The sequence below is a fragment of the Bemisia tabaci genome, chromosome 5 (genome assembly GCF_918797505.1).
Source record: "Bemisia tabaci chromosome 5, PGI_BMITA_v3".
NCBI classification, from domain to species: domain Eukaryota; kingdom Metazoa; phylum Arthropoda; class Insecta; order Hemiptera; family Aleyrodidae; genus Bemisia; species Bemisia tabaci.
The window spans coordinates 42441721-42459600 of record NC_092797.1 but is presented as its reverse complement, the minus strand read 5'-3'; the positions used below and the strand labels follow the sequence as shown (position 1 = coordinate 42459600).

The 17880-nt window shown below is 40.8% G+C and overlaps 1 protein-coding gene across 6 annotated transcripts in view; it reads left to right on the top strand.

Moving 5' to 3' along the window:
* Positions 1-17880, top strand: part of fus (epithelial splicing regulatory protein fusilli) — a 220160-nt gene that overhangs the window by 161519 nt on the left and 40761 nt on the right. For 5 of the 6 annotated variants that reach the window (XM_072300752.1, XM_019054503.2, XM_019054502.2 and 2 more), the window contains one exon: positions 2629-2718. The exons of the other annotated variant lie outside the window; for it this stretch is intronic. In XM_072300752.1, coding sequence (XP_072156853.1) covers positions 2629-2718 — 90 coding nt within the window. The remainder of the gene's footprint in view (positions 1-2628; positions 2719-17880) is intronic. 6 annotated transcript variants of the gene reach the window in all.

Below are 17880 nucleotides of genomic sequence, written 5' to 3'. Positions count from 1 at the left end.
CCGCAGATCTCACCGGTTTCTTAAGGCGCAGGCGCTCCTGCCCTCTTCACGAAACGGACGAGATACTCAGAAACTGAAATTACTGTTGACCTCTTTTGGGGTACAAGGTACGCGTTCGCTCTACCTACGTTTATTTTTTTCGTTTTTTTTATTTTATTCCCCTCACAAGTGAGGAACAGCTACTCTGTGATAACCTGTGCCCAAAAGCGCGAAGTTATCGACATGACAGCCGTCGAAACGAGATTTCGGGTTGTTTTTGACCTCGATGGTTAATTTTTGGAACTCTTTCTTCGAGTTTCCTTTCGCAGCTCATTATATTCTTCCTCCTTTTCCTCTTCTCCTGAACTGTAATCAACTGATCTGAAATTTTTAGAGCCTTTCTAAGGTGGTCCATATTTTTTTAACCTCTCGATAACTTTTTTCTGAGACCCACAGATAAGGAAATTATCAGGTATCCTCTCCTCAATCAAACTGTTCCGTGTTTGCTCAAAAATCTTTGGTCGGTGTTTCATTTTATGGTAGAAAATGGCACAAGAAAAATTTCTCTTCCCAAATGGTATGAGCAGGGTTGCCATAGTTAGGGATAGTTCCATAATACCAGGAAAACCGGGAAGTGTCAGGGAATTTTGAAAATTCAGTGAAAACCTGGAAATGTCAGGGAAAATGACGAAAACGTCAGGGATAAATTGTCAAGTCACCTGCATTTCCTTTCTTGAATGGGTTTGACGTTTCGAACAACAAATTATGCCTGAAAACTATTTCAAATCATGTCTTTTTAAGCATCTGGCATATCCTCAATTGTCAGGGAATTTCACCAAAGTGTGACAGCAAAATCAGGGAAATGTCAGGGAAATTCATTTTCTAAATTCTGTGGCAACCCCTTATGAGAGTATGCGTTGTGTAGTCTTTCTTGTAGAGTAGGATGACCATTGGCCATACTTTGTAAGTCATAGTAACCACGGTACTTACTTTCAGTCTGTAGATACTGTTACCCTGAATTGTTTACCGTGAATAATTTAATTTTGCACGGATAGCAGTGAAGGCAGTTCTTCGTTTCACCGGCGGCTCAAACTTACTTATTTTACAAACGAGAGAGGAAAATAGAGCTATTCTTATCATTTATCAGAAACTAAAGGTCAAATGGAGTGGTTCGATCTGCTTTGTTTTTGCGCCACTCAGAGCGCAGACCGTGTTTGAAGGAGTGTGCGTTGTGCGATACTCTGCCGTGCTGAGGAAAAACACCGTATGAATATTTAGACGCCGCCAATTTTCCCCTATTAAGATATGTACTTTTGAGAAAAGTCATGAATAATTTTTCTTGAAATTTCCCAAGGCCTCAGATTAAATACTAATAATAAAATTCGCTGAAAAATTTGGAGAAAAGTATCACAGTTTTCCCGATAATTCGTATTTCTCAAAGTCAATTTGGCAACGTTTGAAGGCTCATACGATGTTCTTCCTTAGCATGACAGTATGTTGTTCTGTGTCCGATTTCAAGTTGCCCTGTGGTGAAATCAATTAAAAAAATGAGGAAAGTTTCAAGATTCGGAATTTCCGTTGCTTTCATTGATAATGAGCGTAATCGCATTGAATAATTAAAGGACGTTGTACATAAGATGGAGATAAGATTTAATGTGTGATTGCTCTTGGCCGGGTTCCTACAGCCGATTACCAAACCACGGTCCGTTCATGCTTTTTTCAGTCAAGTTTTGACGCCATCACAATCACAATTTTCTCAAGCGTGATTGTCCTACATTTGGAGATGCATTTTGCAATTAGGAACTATAAAGTCTGGCTCATCCGAAAAAACACTATGTGCATAAGGAAACTAATGGTTCATACGTTGTTTTTATACTGAGTCAGAATTTATAGTTCCAAATTGCAAAATGCAGTGCATTAGATGTGAAAGTTCTGACGTCTAAACCTGGCTTATTACCTCGCTGTGTCGATAGATGCTTTTATGGATGAGCCAGATATTGTGGGTCCTTATTGTAAAATACAGTACAATGTATCGGTGGATGGAATTAAAATTTTTTGGTACTTGCGTCCTTTCACCGTCCGAATCGTGTGTCGAGTTGGGCCCCCAACTCCTACTGAGGGTTAAAGTTCAGTTCCGCTGGATTGAATTCTCCAACTGTTATTCCATCAAATTTAGAGACCCGTCCCTGGAACTTTTTACGTCGGTTTTCTGCAAACTGATTGTATATGTAAATGAGGCTATTGAAACGGGACTAGACTAGTTTCATGCAGTGTTTCCATAGGTTATCGGGATTTGTCTCTGTGCAGTCTGGCGCAGTCAGAAGATCGTTAAAAGAATCGAAGAATCATCTCGGAGGTCCTATTTAGCGTCAGTTCACTAAATTATGTCGAATTTATTAGCCCCGAAAGTTTATTTTTTTACGTACGATTTTCAAACTTAAACCGGACTGGCATCTCAAGTGTTTCGAGTTTTTTAAGAGAAGAACAAGGAATTAAATCATCCACAGCCACAATTTGATTTTTTCTCTTTGGTTTATTTTCTTTGGCTGATTTCTATCGTGCCTCCACTGTCTGGAAGTATATTCACACCGTTGAATGTCATTTTATTCTCGACCTTAATTCATGTTTTCCTTAACCGCTAATGTTTAGATTTGGGTATGAATTCTGTAACCGACTCAGAATTTTATGTCAAAGAAGCAAAAGACATGGTTAATCTAGTGCAAAGGTTAATCGCAGATGGTAAGTTTTGTTTTTTGCATTTACTTTCCTCTTATTTTTGATCAACGTTGTAAGACTAACTTTTCCGCTTACTCTTCAGGAAAAAACAAATCGATTAATCCAAAAAACAATTGAATTAATCCGAAAAGCAATTGAACCATTAAAGTCTAGTTAAAGTAATAACAGTACAATCAGTAACGTAGCTAGGGAGAAAAGGAGTCCGCTTCGGACTCGCTTCCCATGACCGATATTTCCCACCCAAAGACGTCATTTTTCGTGAATTTTAGTAAACCGAATCCATACTAAAATACATGAGTATAAATGGGTAATGCCGCCAGATGACGTCGCAAGGTGGTACATTTTTCCAATTTTAATTATATTTTTCCACAATTTCCCGTACCAGAAAAAAGAAGATGAAAAATACTGCAAAATCAACCCCTAGGCACTCACATTCAGATGCACCAATGAGACTGTTTCGTGCGAATTCTCCATCACCGACGTCTCCGTACTCTCCCCTAGAGTCCCTTTATACTGAGAGTCAAGAAAATGTGAATCCATATCTGATTGGTTACCGTATTTTAAGCCTTCACAGTGTCACAAACGGGAAAAAAGATTACATTTTCACTGATTGCAAAAATTATAATCTGGAATGGACCGGGGAATTACGGGTTCAGCAAGGAACAAACGGAATGAGAGAAGGAACGGAGAAAGGAATTTGAGAATGGGCCGATCAAAGATTACAAAAAACGTTCAATTTCTGTAATCTCTATTTCGTTTGTGACTCCATGAGGGGGTGTTGTCTTGACTCTCAGTATAAAAGGACTCTACTCTCCCCATGTAGGTACTCTAATTCGATCTTGTCGTCGGGGGCGAATACCTTTCTTTTATAACCTCGGTTCGCGTCCGCCCTGAATGCAAGCGAGTCGCGAACTTTTCGTCGTCGCGTAGATGGGACCGAAGTAGAGCAGGATCCGATGGAATGATGAGCTCGGCCTCAAGAAATCGGACACCGGAGACCGGACGCGGGATCGAATCGGGCATCGCATCCGACTCCGCGATCGAATCGCCCAGGTCATCGTCGTCCATCGCCATTTTGACCGTCGTCCGCTCCCAGTTGAATTCATGGCCAATCCAGGCATGAGGGGCGCAGAGAAGTCTTCGAATGCGCGAAACGAGGGGTGCGTCAATATTTGGACTACATTCTGCAATGGAGATGTTGCATGTGTGAGGAATGTGCGATTTAACCATTGATTCTTATTTAAAAGTTCGCGAGAAACACGATGGTGCCACTGATTTTCTCTGAAATCAACTCCCAAGTTCAAAAAAAGGCTCTCAAGTTGAAGCCAAAATGGAGGGGATATCCCACGCTATCCTGAGAGTCCACCTCTACGTCAAGACAAACTCTCCATGTAAAGATAGGGAGCAAATGCATTAGCAGTGATGCCGTGTTTTCAGTTTTGGAGTCTTCAAGTAAAGTAGCAGCCCTGTCAATGTATTTGCTCCCTATCTTTGCATAGAGTGTTTGTCTTGATGTAGAGGTGGACTCTCAGGAGAGCGTGGGATATCCCCTCCATTTTGGCCTCAACTTGAGAGCTTTTTTTGAGCTTGGGAGTTGACTTCAGAGAAAACCAGTGGCACCATCGTGTTTCTCGCGAACTGTTACATAGAATCAATAGTTAAATCGCAAATTCCTCACACATGCAACATCTCCATTGGAAACTAACATTTCTGGGAGAAGACACTTGCATCCCTTCGACGCATTACAGCGACGTGTATGCTTTTGCGTCGCTCGGGAGGAAATGTCAAAATGTGCCCTCATTTGGTATTTTAATGTCTCTGCGTTGGTACTTCCGCCTTCGGTCGCGTCGCCTCGGTCCAAACGGATTATTATTAAGACGGAGGATGAGCTAGCCTGACGTCTATCGATTTTTTTTTGTCTTTCCCGTCGCTCCGCTTACAGAGTCATTTCACTGCATTCTCTGTCGCGGTCGTGATTTTCCCGACAAGTTGATGATTGCAGTTTAACCGGCGGAATGGGGGGGGGGGGGGCTGTGTTGGCGGGAAAATTGGAAAGGGCAATGTGGGTTACATCGAGCTCCCAGTGGTGCCAAGTCACCTGGTGTGAGGACTCTCCAACACCAATACTACTCTGTCGTGCTAAGGAAAAACGCCGTATGAACATTTGAGAGTCGCCAAATTTCTCCTGATAGGGTGTTTATTTCTGAGGAAAGTTATAAACATTTTCCCTTGACATTTTCAGGAACTTCAGGTGAAATTGCGATCAAAATTATCTGAAAAATTGGAAGAAAATGTTCTGAAGTTTATCAAGAAAAACGCGTGTTATCAAAGGAAATTTGACAACGTTTGAAGACTCATAAGACGTTTTTACTTAGCACGGCAGTACTGAGCCGAGGAGGAACGTCGTATGAGCCGTCGGACGTTGCCAACTTTCCTTCGTTTCAATACGAATTTTCCGAGAAAATTCTGAATATTCCTCTTTCAATTTTCCTCAGATTTTTAACCGCAATCCAATCTAAAATCCCGGAAAATTCGAAGTAGAGGTAACTTCCGTCAAAAACTATTATTTCATCAAGGGACTTACGGCAACGTGCGAATTATCAAACGCCTTTTTTCCTTAGAACAGCAGAGCAATGGCTGGGCATTAACTGAAAGAGATCTCTCAGCAGTTGCTACTTGCAAGCTTCCTTGTCTTTTTCCGGTCCTCAGAAGATCAATGTCTTGAATTGAAGCAATTTATTTCCATCATTCATTTAGTTTTTCTTAAAAAAAATATTTTTCTAATTCAAATGAACTAATGGTTTCAAAGAACGTCTTGACTTCAAATGACGCTATATTTCCGGAAATATTTGGCACTGTGGAAATTCTAAACGGAGGGACTTCCGTAGAGCGTTAAATTCCAAAGTCGTTTACCTGAGCAAAATCCGTCCACTTAACGAAATTTCAAATGTTCAGGTGAAATATTTCACCAACAGAAGCCCAAGTCGATCAAGTGTTTTGATTTTTGGCAAATTTGAAGATCCATTCGCCAACCATGCATCGCTTCTGACGAGGTGGGGGAAGGAGGGCAAGGAACAATGAACATGAGTAGTTTCCACGTCTGACGCTGCATATTAACGTCTTTTTTTTCTTTTTTTTAATTTTTTTTGTATTTGTGTGTGGATTTCTGCTGCAAGCGTTGCTTCCAGACTGACAATGAATACTGTCGTCAAAACTAGCAAGTGCGAACGATTTGACAGTTGACACGTCGTGGTTTACGTTGTTGCCGTCTCGCAGCCTTTTCCGATTTTGAGAATTTTCCGGAAGGAAAATCTCACAATCAAATTGATTGCTCCGATCTTGATAGCTCTTTGTCGCTCAGATTCAGACTTCCGCGCGTCGAAGAATCGTATTTCGATGGTTTCAGGAAAAGAAGTAGGAGAAAGAATAATCCGTTTTTAGCGCAAAATTTCTTTATGCTGTATCATTGCCTCAAGTAATACTTCTCTAGGGTGTCTACCGTCTGTAAAAATCGAAAACACCGGAAAATATCAGGAAATTCGATGTTATCAGGAAAAATCAGGGAAATCGGTCATGGATCAGGAAATTCTGAGTACTTCAAGCATTTTTCAAACGTTTGATTCAATTAATTAAATATGCTGATTTTCTAAATCAAACGAGTGTCACTTTACTCGCGCCAAAAATCAGAAATTTTGTCTTGAATATTCGGAATAATCAATAAAACCCAAAATTAAATAGTACTTAGACACCCTGTTTATCATCCGCGTCTTCTCATGGAGACGAACAGCGTTTGACATCAATTATTTGAGTTCAGAAGAGCAACGTATCAGTTATTATTGAACGCAGAAACCTGGCGTTTTAGACAAATTATTTCTCGCAAATCCATACAACTTGAACATCCAAATTAAATCCCGTAACACGCGTGTCGGCTCACTCAGGCAAAGTCAAAGAAATCGAAGGGATCAATGAGAGAAATCGATCAAAACCATCGTAGACGTGTAGCCTAGCATAAATGCGTGCTCTTTTTACTGAAACATTAATTGTGTCGAATATTAATAGTCCATTTTATGGAAAAAGTCACCGCATGTCATAAAAATCCGTTTTTTAAGCAGATCACTATTCCTCTATTTTTTCGACAACCATGTCTCTCGTCAGTTGCATACGTTGACTCCATAATGTGCTTCGAGGACCGTGTGTTGATATTAACATAAAACGCGCCCTCGTCAAAATTGAAACAGCTCGCGTTTTGACAAACATCACTGAGAGACGCTACGAAAAACTGTCAACTGCAAGGAATTACATCACAACCACATTATCCGTTGCACACTCAAATTTAGTTCCTCAGAAATTCTATAAAGAGACTGATTGGTTTCAAGAGCCCATAAAGGCATTGAGAGTGAGGTGTTTGTGTTTCGATCATCCCGAAAAATGGTGGATGATGGAGTGGGTCCGGACATTTTTCTCGCCAATTTTTTCGAAAATGGTGAGGTTTACAGAAGAGAAACTCTTTCTTCAAAAGTATGCGATGTTTTGAAATCATATTTTGTGTTGCATTACGTCTGTACAGGGTTGCCGGCGGTATGGAAAACCGGGAAAATCCTAGAATTCGCTGAAAATCTTAGCGAATTTCGCGAGGTGCATTTAGGAGTAGTGAGTGTAATTTAAAAGGTAAAAATCAAATTGGAAGTGTTATTAGAATGTCCGGAAAAGTCAGGGAATCCGAAAATGGAGTGAGGAAAAAGCAAAAATAATCAGGGAAGAGTCAGTAAATTTGATGATGCGGAAATTATGGCCACTCTGAACCGACATTACGGTCCCATTTTCAGGTTTTAAATCCAGGAATTTGCAGAATTATTGCCGCCATACTGTACCCACCTACGTCACGGTTTGAACAAATCAAAAACTGCCACCAGTGGCGTGGCGTGAATTGCGATGTATCGATTGTCATGCCATTTAAACCCAGGCCCGCCACATCCCATCTCGGGCCCTGGTACCAATTTTCTGCCCCGGGCCCCTAGCACAGGGGGGGGGGGGGGTCCGGGGGGCCTCCCCCGGGAAATTTTTGAAATTTTAAATCTATTTGGACGCATTATGAAGCTCTTATGATGGAGATTTTCCATCAATTTCTGCAGAATAATTACGCCTTTTTGTTTACTTTCAGCACCAAAAACTTTCGAATTGTTGCATTCAAAACATCTATAAATTTTTTTTTGAGGGGGCAGATGATAATTTTCAATTCTATGGGGAGCCGGGCCCCCCTGGACTCCCCTTTCGTACGTCTATGGCAAGGGAGTTAAGCCATTGAAGTCGAGGATGCCCAGAAAGGAGCCTCTTTAGCATCCGACAACGGAAGAAAATGAAACACAGTTACTAAAAATATCATTCTACATATACTCAAAATCTTGAAAATCTCTAAAAAAGTAAGAAAAATTTTATAAAGCCCTAGCGTGTTTTTGAAACTTTATTCACCTTTTGCGGAATTTTTAGGGTAATTTTTTCACTTTTCCCTACGAGACAAGGGTTACACATGAATTCGTAGTGGATCGTCATCTGCGTCACGGGCCCCTCCAGGGCCCGGGCCCCGGTACCAAGGACCCAGTATCCCCCCCCTTGTGGCGGGCCTGTTTAAACCTATGGTAAAGAATCGATTATCCAGGTGTTCGCTGTCTATCGACCCTTTTCCATAGGTTTAAATGGTATAACAATCGATATATCGCAAAGCACGCCACGCTACTGACTGCCACCACCCTCCTCTTTCCGCTACGATGAATGTCATCTTTTTCACATTCAAACGGACCGCGTTAAGTAGAAAGGAACCAAGCCACATCAGGTACAGCTAAATTTATCCGGGCACTTTAATTTTTTACATGAAAACAGTTGTGCGGATTTTTTTTTGCAAATTTGAATGAATTTTCTACGTAGTACGAAGCAAATTCCTTAAAATTGTCGAAAAAAACTGCACAAACGTTCTCTTGTAAAAAATTAAATCGCCCAGTTATATTTGGCAATAGCTGGTGTGGCTTGGTTCCTATCTGCGTAACTCAGTCCGAATCTGCCGTGCTAAGGAAGAACGCTGTATGAACATTCGAGCGTTGCCAAATTTCCTTCGATAAAATGTTCATTTTTGAGGAAAGTTATGAATATTTTTCTTTGAAATTTTCAGGAACTTTAGGTGAAATTACGAACAAAATTATCTGAAAAATTGGAAGAAAAATATTCATAAGTTTTTTAGGGGATTCTTGTTTTATCGAAAGAAATTTGGCAACGCCTGAAGATTCATACGGCGTTCTTCTTTAGCACGGTAGAAATAAAGAGTCGATTTTTAGAAGTCCTCAAAATAGTGAGCATCGACAATGAAGCGACTAATTATATTCGCGAAAAAGTAATTGTTCAAACACGATCAAAAGTAAGCGGTTCGTCTTGCGGGCGACGGTTTTTTCATTGATAACCTAATTTGTTGTAGAATCATCAGCCGCCCACTCAGCGGGTAGATACGGTCATAAGCACACTTACAACGCGTCCTTCAGTACGGAACGAAACTCCGTCTAAAATCGTTACGCAGAGTCGAAACATCGAACGGCAGAAGCTCATCCGCGAGCCTTCTCACGCACCATCGAGCAGAAATAGAGAGGAACAGCCGACAGCGTGTTTCTGATTTTTTGTTTTCTCAAAACACTTGGAAATTCACTGTCGCTCTGCGGTGACGCCGCGTTGCCAATTTTAATCGCGATTATTTTATGTCGTTTATTTAATTGCAACGTATTAGGTGCGACGCAATTCGCAGTTTCCCGCACGAAGGAACGTAACTCCATTCCAAGGTTGCAAAATTGACTCAAGCAATTCAATTTTTTACAAGAATGTACCCTTGCAATGCTTGTTTGTATATGGCTGATTCTTTCATGAGATCATGGGAAAAACTGTGGAATTTCCAGATAAAAATATCCAAGTTTCTCCAGTTACGAATGCAATTTGCGAGGAAAAATTTGACAACATTGAAATGTAGTCACGTTTTTTCGTTCGAGAGACGACGAATTCTGTATAGCACGCGGGAGCGAAAATTTGCCAAAGGAAAACGATGAAGGTCAGAGGGTCTAGAGTTAAAATTTTGCGATGCGTAAGGAATCCTTTGCGTTTTGCCCGAATTTATTATCTTTTCCGGTCAACCGTTGTTTTTTTGCCACTAAACGTAAACGTCTCTGCGTAGGCATGCGACATGGTCTTTGAAAGTCAAGGGAAACCCAGAAGAGTCAAGGAATTTTGCACAACCCTGAAGAGTCAGGGAATTTTGCTGCGAAACCTTGAGTTTTTTTTCATTTCTTGAAAACTCTCTGATACTTTGCGCTTAAAGTTTGTCGTGAAAAGAATTTTCATGAGAAATAATGGGGGGGGGGGGGGGCAAAAAGTTAGGGAGTTTCATGTTCAACATCCCTGAAAAGTCAAGGGATTTGGAAATCGAAGAAAAATAGTCACTTTTTTAAAACAGCGGCAGCGTAGTTTTTGCGTCACTGCGCAATTAATGTCTGTTGAGAAAAAAGGGGAAAACTTAAAATCTGAAGCATAAAAAGTCATTTGAAAAAATTCCTCTCGTTTCAGAGTTGGAGTTTCAAAAAAATCCGGATTAAACACGCATATGCCAGAGCCTGGAAAGTATCGTTCAACCCGAACACTCCTTGCGTTGTTGGAGTTCGCTTCTCGAAACTTTTAAAAATGTCTTTCCTCTCCTTAGTTCCCTTTTAAATAGTCAAGTGTGAACGATTGAACGATTATCTTGTTCTTACCATGACGCATTTTAGTTCTGTTTACAACGACGAGCCTGTTTGTGAGCATCGAACATACTACATATGATTCTTGAATGTAAAGTGAGCGTAGAGGGTGTTACATGTGTAAAACACTGAAGGCTTCCGTAAATGATAATATTGGCGGAAATTGAACAAAGTTGAATGCAAACGCAGGGTGTCTGCAGGTCTGGAAAACCGGGAAAACCGGGAAAAATCAGGGAATTTGATCACTGTCTGGAAAACCGGGAAAAGTCAGGGAATTCGATCGAAAACCGGTGAAAGTCAGGGAATTTTCGCAATTCGAACATTTCGCGGCTATTTTTGCTCGTCACTGCCGAATTGGCCGAGTAGCGCGCTCGCGTGGCTGATAATGTAAACTGCTCTGTTCAACCAGTTTGCAACACGGCCGCTAGGTTCACTAATGTGTGTTCGCTAACTTTAAAGATCGAATCGATCTGCCCTATTTAATTTATCTACTTAATTCATGCCAAATGGCAAGATAGACTAAATAGACTTGAATGAAGTTCACTTGCTAACAGCAGAAAATTACAGTAAATAATGATAGGAAACTAAGTGCCCCAGTTTGGAGCCGACGGTTAATCAATTTTTTCAATAAGTTAGGAAATTTAATGAAAGTGCCAGAATTTTAGTTTTTCTTTAACTGAGTAAAGAAATATTTAATGTCAACTGCATTTTGCATGAAATTTTTCTGGTTCTTAAATCAACATGTTCACAGCTGGTGCATCCATCTTGTAGAAATATTATTGGTGGATTATATTCTAACAAGCCAACGTTTGTTGAGTATAAGACAAATTCAATACCAACAATAGGTTCTGGAATCCATTGAATTAATTGGCCTTAAATTAAAAAAAAAATCCCGAATCAAACTTTATCTAAAATCGAGGAGAAACTCGTATTTCCTCTTGATTATAGCAAAATCTACCTGAGTTGGGCACATTTACAACTCTTGTTTTATATTTTAAGAAAAAGAGACTTGTATTTTCAGGGCACTAAGTAATATGCCAATCTTTATGAAACCACCAGGGTGAACTATAGTTTGAATTTTCAAAAGTATACGGGGCAATATGTCACAAAGAAAGCGTAGTAGAGCTTGAAAATTTTTGAAGGTGAATTTTAGTCTGAGTATACCATTTTGGAATCAGCTTTATTTTGAGTATTTAGGATCTCGTTCCTTTCAAAAGTATTACTCAACTCCTTCCAACGCCATGGTAATTCAGAATACGACTTTACGGGGTCATTCCTAAGGATAGTTTTTTTTTAATATTTTCTAACTAGTTCATCGTATGGCTAAACCCAAAAAGTCAGGGAATTTTGTCATTTTTTGTCATGGAAAACCTGGAATTGTCAGGGAATTTCATTTTGAAAATCTTGTAGACACCCTGAAACGAAACTACGGCGAATTGAATAGGTGACTATTCGAGCTTGTTGTAATGCTTGTGGTATCTGTCGTTGTTGGAAGGCGCTTTTCTGCGCCAAGTCCTTTCTCAACACGGCATAGTCGAATAACACGTTGAATGACGTTATCCACGCGTCTAGTCACTGCATGTCGTTGATTGAAGCTTTGCGGTAATGCGGGTGGTATCTGTCGTTGTTGGAAGGCGCTTTTCTGCGCCAAGTCCTTTCTCAACACGGCAGAGTCGAATAACACGCTGAATGACGTTATCCATCGCGTCTAGTCACTGCATGTCGTTGATTGAAGCTTTGCGGTAATGCGAGTGGTATCTGTCGTTGTTGGAAGGAGCTTTTTTGCGCCAAGCCCCATATCAACGCAACATAGTCGAGTAACATGTTGATCAGGCGCAAGAACTTGACGTCTTAATAGCTTTTATTGTTTTCCGTTTTTTTACGAGATGCATCTACGGAACACGAATTAGTGACACGCACAACCTTAACCTATTTTGAACCCTGAAAAAGGGAGGAAGGGCATTTCTCTTACTCCCTTCTCTTCCTCTTTTTTTCCTCCCATTTTTTCTCTATTCCCTTCTCTTTTATTATTTTTTCCTGATCCTTCCTTCTCTTGTTCTTTTAATATTCCTCGCCTTCCCTCTATTATTTTCTCCTCTTCTTCTTCCTCCTCCACTACCTTCCCTCCTTCTCGTTGCGTGGTCAAATTGAGGAAACTAAACCTGCAGTCTGAAAGCCCTTAGTTTGGCAGACTACACGGTTATGATCCGAATTCCGAAACAGCGTTTCCTCGGTAGTTCACACGTGAAGCCGAGGTGCAAGGAGCAAGGTTCGCGAGTGGGACTTGCTCGTTTTATTGCTCGGCTGCGTCGGGTGCCCCCCCCCCCTCTTCCCGCCAGGTCGCGTCGCGGTGGCACAATGGCAGCGAATGCTCTGCTCTGATAACCGACTCGTAAAACGCAGGATTTCGTCCAATTAAATTGGCGCACTGCGCCGCTACACTACGCGCAATTTTCCCAGGTTACGCGCATCCCGCAGGCTTTACATCCACGCCAGGAATCGCGGATTCGCGTTGCTTGGGTTTTCTCGATTTCCTGGATTTTATCGTTATTCCAAACGAACGGACCTCAAATCATGGTCCGCAGGGCCACATTTTGCGACTAATTCTTGCCCGAATTGACAACATTCCAATGTTTGAATGTGAAATTTGGTTTTTTCGCTGCCATTTACACTATAACCCTTTTGAAGAGCCTCCGAAAACGTGTCTGGGACCTTTTCCAAGTGTGCATATTCCCGGCGCTCGACTTCTCCGGGCAACTTTATTCCCTCGTCTGAGGTCCAAAAGAAATGGTGGCCGTTGAAAACAAATCACTGAAAGTTATTTAAAATAAGAATTTCATTTGCTTACTTCTATATCTGTAAAAAGTTAGCATCAATCTCCTTTTAACAAAAGCGTATGTAGTGCCTTTGGATCCTAATGCAATACTAGTAATTCCAGGTATACGTACTCCGTCAGGGGCACAAAAACCTCTCGACCACACGACCGAGAATCACGTGTGAAAATGTGAAGGCTCTGAAAACGTTGCTTTCAAATGGAAGAGCCGGCAAAATCGCGATGTTTTCGCAAAATTGCGGTATAAATCACATGTTGTTTGTCGAATCACGGTAAATATCATGTGTTTTTCCGAAAAATCGCGGCAGTTAATGCATACAGAGCCATTGTAAAGTAACTTTTTGGAAATTTTTGAGGAAAAATGGGTTTTGAAAATAGGAAGGTTAAGGTCTTTCTGCATCCCTGCTCCGCCTGTAAAGGTAACCTCTTCTGTCTACTTCCCATGTGAAAAATACTCGAGGAAAAAATTCCTCAACCACAAATGTAAAAAAAGAAGGAGAAACGTGTGTAAAGTAGCTATTTTGTCCTTTGCTACCATGTATGACATGATTTTTTCCAGTTTTGAAATACCTTGCTTACTTTCTGAGCCTAAGACAGCAACCGGAACGATTTCATACGGGCGCATTCCTCACTGCACTGAGTGTCGCAACGTGTTGGGAGTTTCGGTGTCGCATTCCGCAGAACCCTCGCTCATTCGGCCGCGGAATTATTGCTGACCAGAAGCGCATCAATAAAAGTTAAACGACCGTCTCAAACTGTTGATTCAGGGGGACATATTGATATAACCGATACCTCACCACACGACGCTTTTACACGAATCTTGCCTGAATTGTTCGTAGTTTTCCACTCCGGATGATCACGCTGTTAGGCCTCGCAAAATTTTAATGATCTAGATAGGGTTTTTGGCGGTCTGGCAATCCTGGAAAATTAGAGGAAATCAGGGAATTTTTGGTGACCTGAAAAAGTCAGGGAATTTTGCAAGGCCCGTTCAGCAGAATGAGTATACTTTAAAAAGAAAAAAAACCTAAAGGAAGTTTTATTCAAATGTCAGGGAGTCAGACAATTTTGAATTCAGGGAAAATCTAAAGTAGGCTAGGAAAATTCAGGGAAAGTCAGGGAATTCGAAAATTAAGAAATTATGGCAACCCTGACTAACAATCAGCACAGTATCGGATAAACGTTCATCCATAATAAGTAATTCATAATGAGTTTTTGTGCTTTATCGTTCAGCAGAAGTGAGTATACTTTTTTAAAAAAACCTAAGTGTAAGTTTTATGCATATGTCAGGGAATTAGAAAATTTTGGATACAGCGAAAATCAAAAGTAGTCAGGGAAAAGTCAGGGAATTTGAAGTTGAAAAAATGGCAACCCTGACTCACAATCAGCACAGTATCGGGTAAATGTTCATCCATAATAAGTAATTCATAATGAGTTTTTGTGCTTTCTAGTTCAGCAGAAGTGAGTATACTTTAAAAGAAAAAAATCTAAGTGGAAGCTATATTAAAATGTCAGAGAATTAGAAAATTTTGGTTTCAAGGAAAATCAAAAACAGCCAAGGAAAATTCAGGGAAAGGCAGGGAATCTGAAGATGAAGAAATGGCAACCCTGACTCACAATCAGCACAGTATAGGGTAAATGTTCATCCATAATGTGTCTAACATGTCATTGATCATCCAAATTACAACGAGAGAACATGTCGTTAGCCCTTCCCAGTTCGGTAGGTCGATAACTTAACTGTGGATTCCCCTCGACGCCTCTGCGATGAGATAAAGTCGTGGCAAGCGTCCTGTCGGTGATACCAACGTAAAAACCTCGTGAATGGGGAGCCGAATCCGGTGTTCTTTAATTGGTCGGACGAGATTTTGCCGCATTACTTAAATTAAACGATTTCTGGGAGAAGCGGGACGGACGGTCGAGATTTTGAGGAGAGGAAAGTCGAAAAGATAAGATAAAGAGTTAATCAAGAGCAAAGCAAAGAATAAGAATAAGCTCCCGTCCGCGCCGGCCGCGTCCTCTATCAGCCGTCGATAAACCGAGCCGATGGGACGGCACCAACGTGTTCGTGTTGTGAAATGAATGAAGCCACAGAGCATACGCGTCGTTTTAAAACAATTTATCGAATCGGAACACAACGGGGGAAACGCCAATGAATGGGACCGATATTACTTTAAAAGGAAGTATTTTCCAGGGTTGTCGGCGTCTGGAAAGTGGGAAAGTCAGGGAATCCGTGGGAAAAGTCAGGGAGTTTCTGCCACATCTATTAATTATTAAAACATATCACTAATCTTCCAACTGTTCACCCTTTCTCGTTATTTTTAAGGCTTGCCATCTTCAAACCAGCTACTGAATGCCTTTTTCTATCTATGATACAATTGTATTTAGCAAATGGGTGGTTTTTATACGAGGATTAAAAATAAACAAGTGGTACGGAATATAACAAAATAATACGAACTACCTATGCAAAACGATAATCCGGGTATCGGAACTTGGCTCTTTTGAAAACGCCTTTAAATGCGGCGTGATACCTCACCCATTCCGGAGAGTTCAAATAGTTGTATCATTGCGCCGTAAGAATGTGACGGAAGATTACAATTGAAATAGCCTTCATGCACGCTGGCATTTTCGATTTCCGCTCACATTTTTGCGGTGGTGATTGCAAAGCTGAATTGCGCTCCAGCTAGAATTGTATTTAGCAAATGGGTGGTTTTTATACGAGGATTAAGAAGAAACAAGTGGTTAGAAATGAAAACAAAATAATATGAACTATGCAAAACGATAATCCGGGTATCGGAACTTGGCTGTTTTTAAAAACGCCTTCAAATGCGGCGCGATACCTTACGCATTCCGGAGAGTTCAAATAGTTGTATCATTGCGCCGTAAGAATGTGACGGAAGATTAAAATGGAAATAGCCTCCATGAACGCTGGGCTTGTCGATTTCCTTTGATATTTTTGCAGTGGTGAATGCATAGCTGAATTGAGCTCTAGCTAGAATTTATTTGATCTCGAAACAAGAGAATTTTGTTCGAAGTTAGGCGAAAGTCAGCGTTTTTGTTAAAAAAAGAAAATGGGAAATTTTGTTTGAAGGTCAGGGGAAGTCATGGAATAAGAAGATTTTTAGTCACGTAAAGTCAGGGATATTGAAGATGAGGAAATTATAGTAACCCTGATCATTGGATTTTTAATAAGGAACTCTTCCTCTCGCGCTCAAAGATATGCCCTTTTTGGGGGAGGATTTTTCTGGATCCAACATGGATTAGAAATGTGGGTGTTACTGATTCGTGCTCCGGTCGTGAATAAACGGAAAACAACTGAAAAGCCAAGTTCTTGCGTCGGTAATAGCGCAGGTACCTACCGACTTCCACGAAATGCATATGCTGACGCCATTACTGCCGTACTAAGGAAAAACGCCGTATGAACCTTCAGGAGTTGCCAGGTTTCCATTTATAAAACACGAATTTCCTAGTACACTTATGAATATTTTTCTTCCAACTTTTCAGATAATGTTGTTTGCAATTTCACATGAAGCCTCTGAAAATTTCGAGGAAAAATGTTCATAACTTTGCTCAAAAATAAACATTTTATTGAAGGAAATTTGGCAACTCTCGAATGTTCATACGGCGTTTTTCCTTAACACGGCAGATACCCTTGCTTGGATGCCATTTACGCTTGTTATGGGGCCGGTGGCCGGTACATGCAAGCTTCAGATACAGGTCTAATAAATGCACCATTAAATAAGATTCGGGCATCAAATAGAAAAAAAAGAGAAAAAAGTCGAGTACAAACACAGTTGAAGGGAGAGATGTACTCGTGTCTTCTTTTTTTTAAAACTTTTCCCGAATCCCGAGCGACACCTCATCGGCAGTGTAGAGCGAGCATATTGCGCGTTCATGCCTCGCGCTATCGCGCCTTCAATTTTGCAGACGCAACACGGACATCCATCAAGTACGAATAGTTGTATCTCTGCGCCGTCATCAACCGCTCTCTTGCTCAATTTCCATACTGTCTTGCTGGGTGGGAGTTGATCGAGGCGGTGAGAAAGCACCATTATTTTGCCAAAATGGTGAAAGCTTTGTAAAAAGTATTTCTTGCCTTCCAAAACTTAGAAATAAAATAGGTCAGCCTTCAAAAATTATCGGAATCGATGTATTTATAAGTTCACGTGAATTTAACGGATTCGGGACTTGGTGTTTAAAGGAAGGCTGTAATTTTTTATTTCTTCCGCTTCGATCTCATCTCCACTGCACTTCAAGCAACCTGCGCATCTTTTACTACTGATTTATAAGACAGAGGTAGGCAGGTCAACGACTTCCACGAACGCGGTGGAAAACGTCATCTATCCTATTTTTTAATTCATTCGACGTAGGAATCAGCGAGTAGAAAAGCACCTTCAAATTAAGACTAGGCCTTACGCATTACCGTAGAGCTCGAACAGTGGTATATTCAGTTCGACGTATACTCTTACTCGCGCCACTCCTTCCGATGCGTCCCATGATCAACCCGCCGACGCACAGTGGATCGAGTCAATCAGAGAGGTTGGATATGAAATTTTTGACTAAAACTGCAAATGT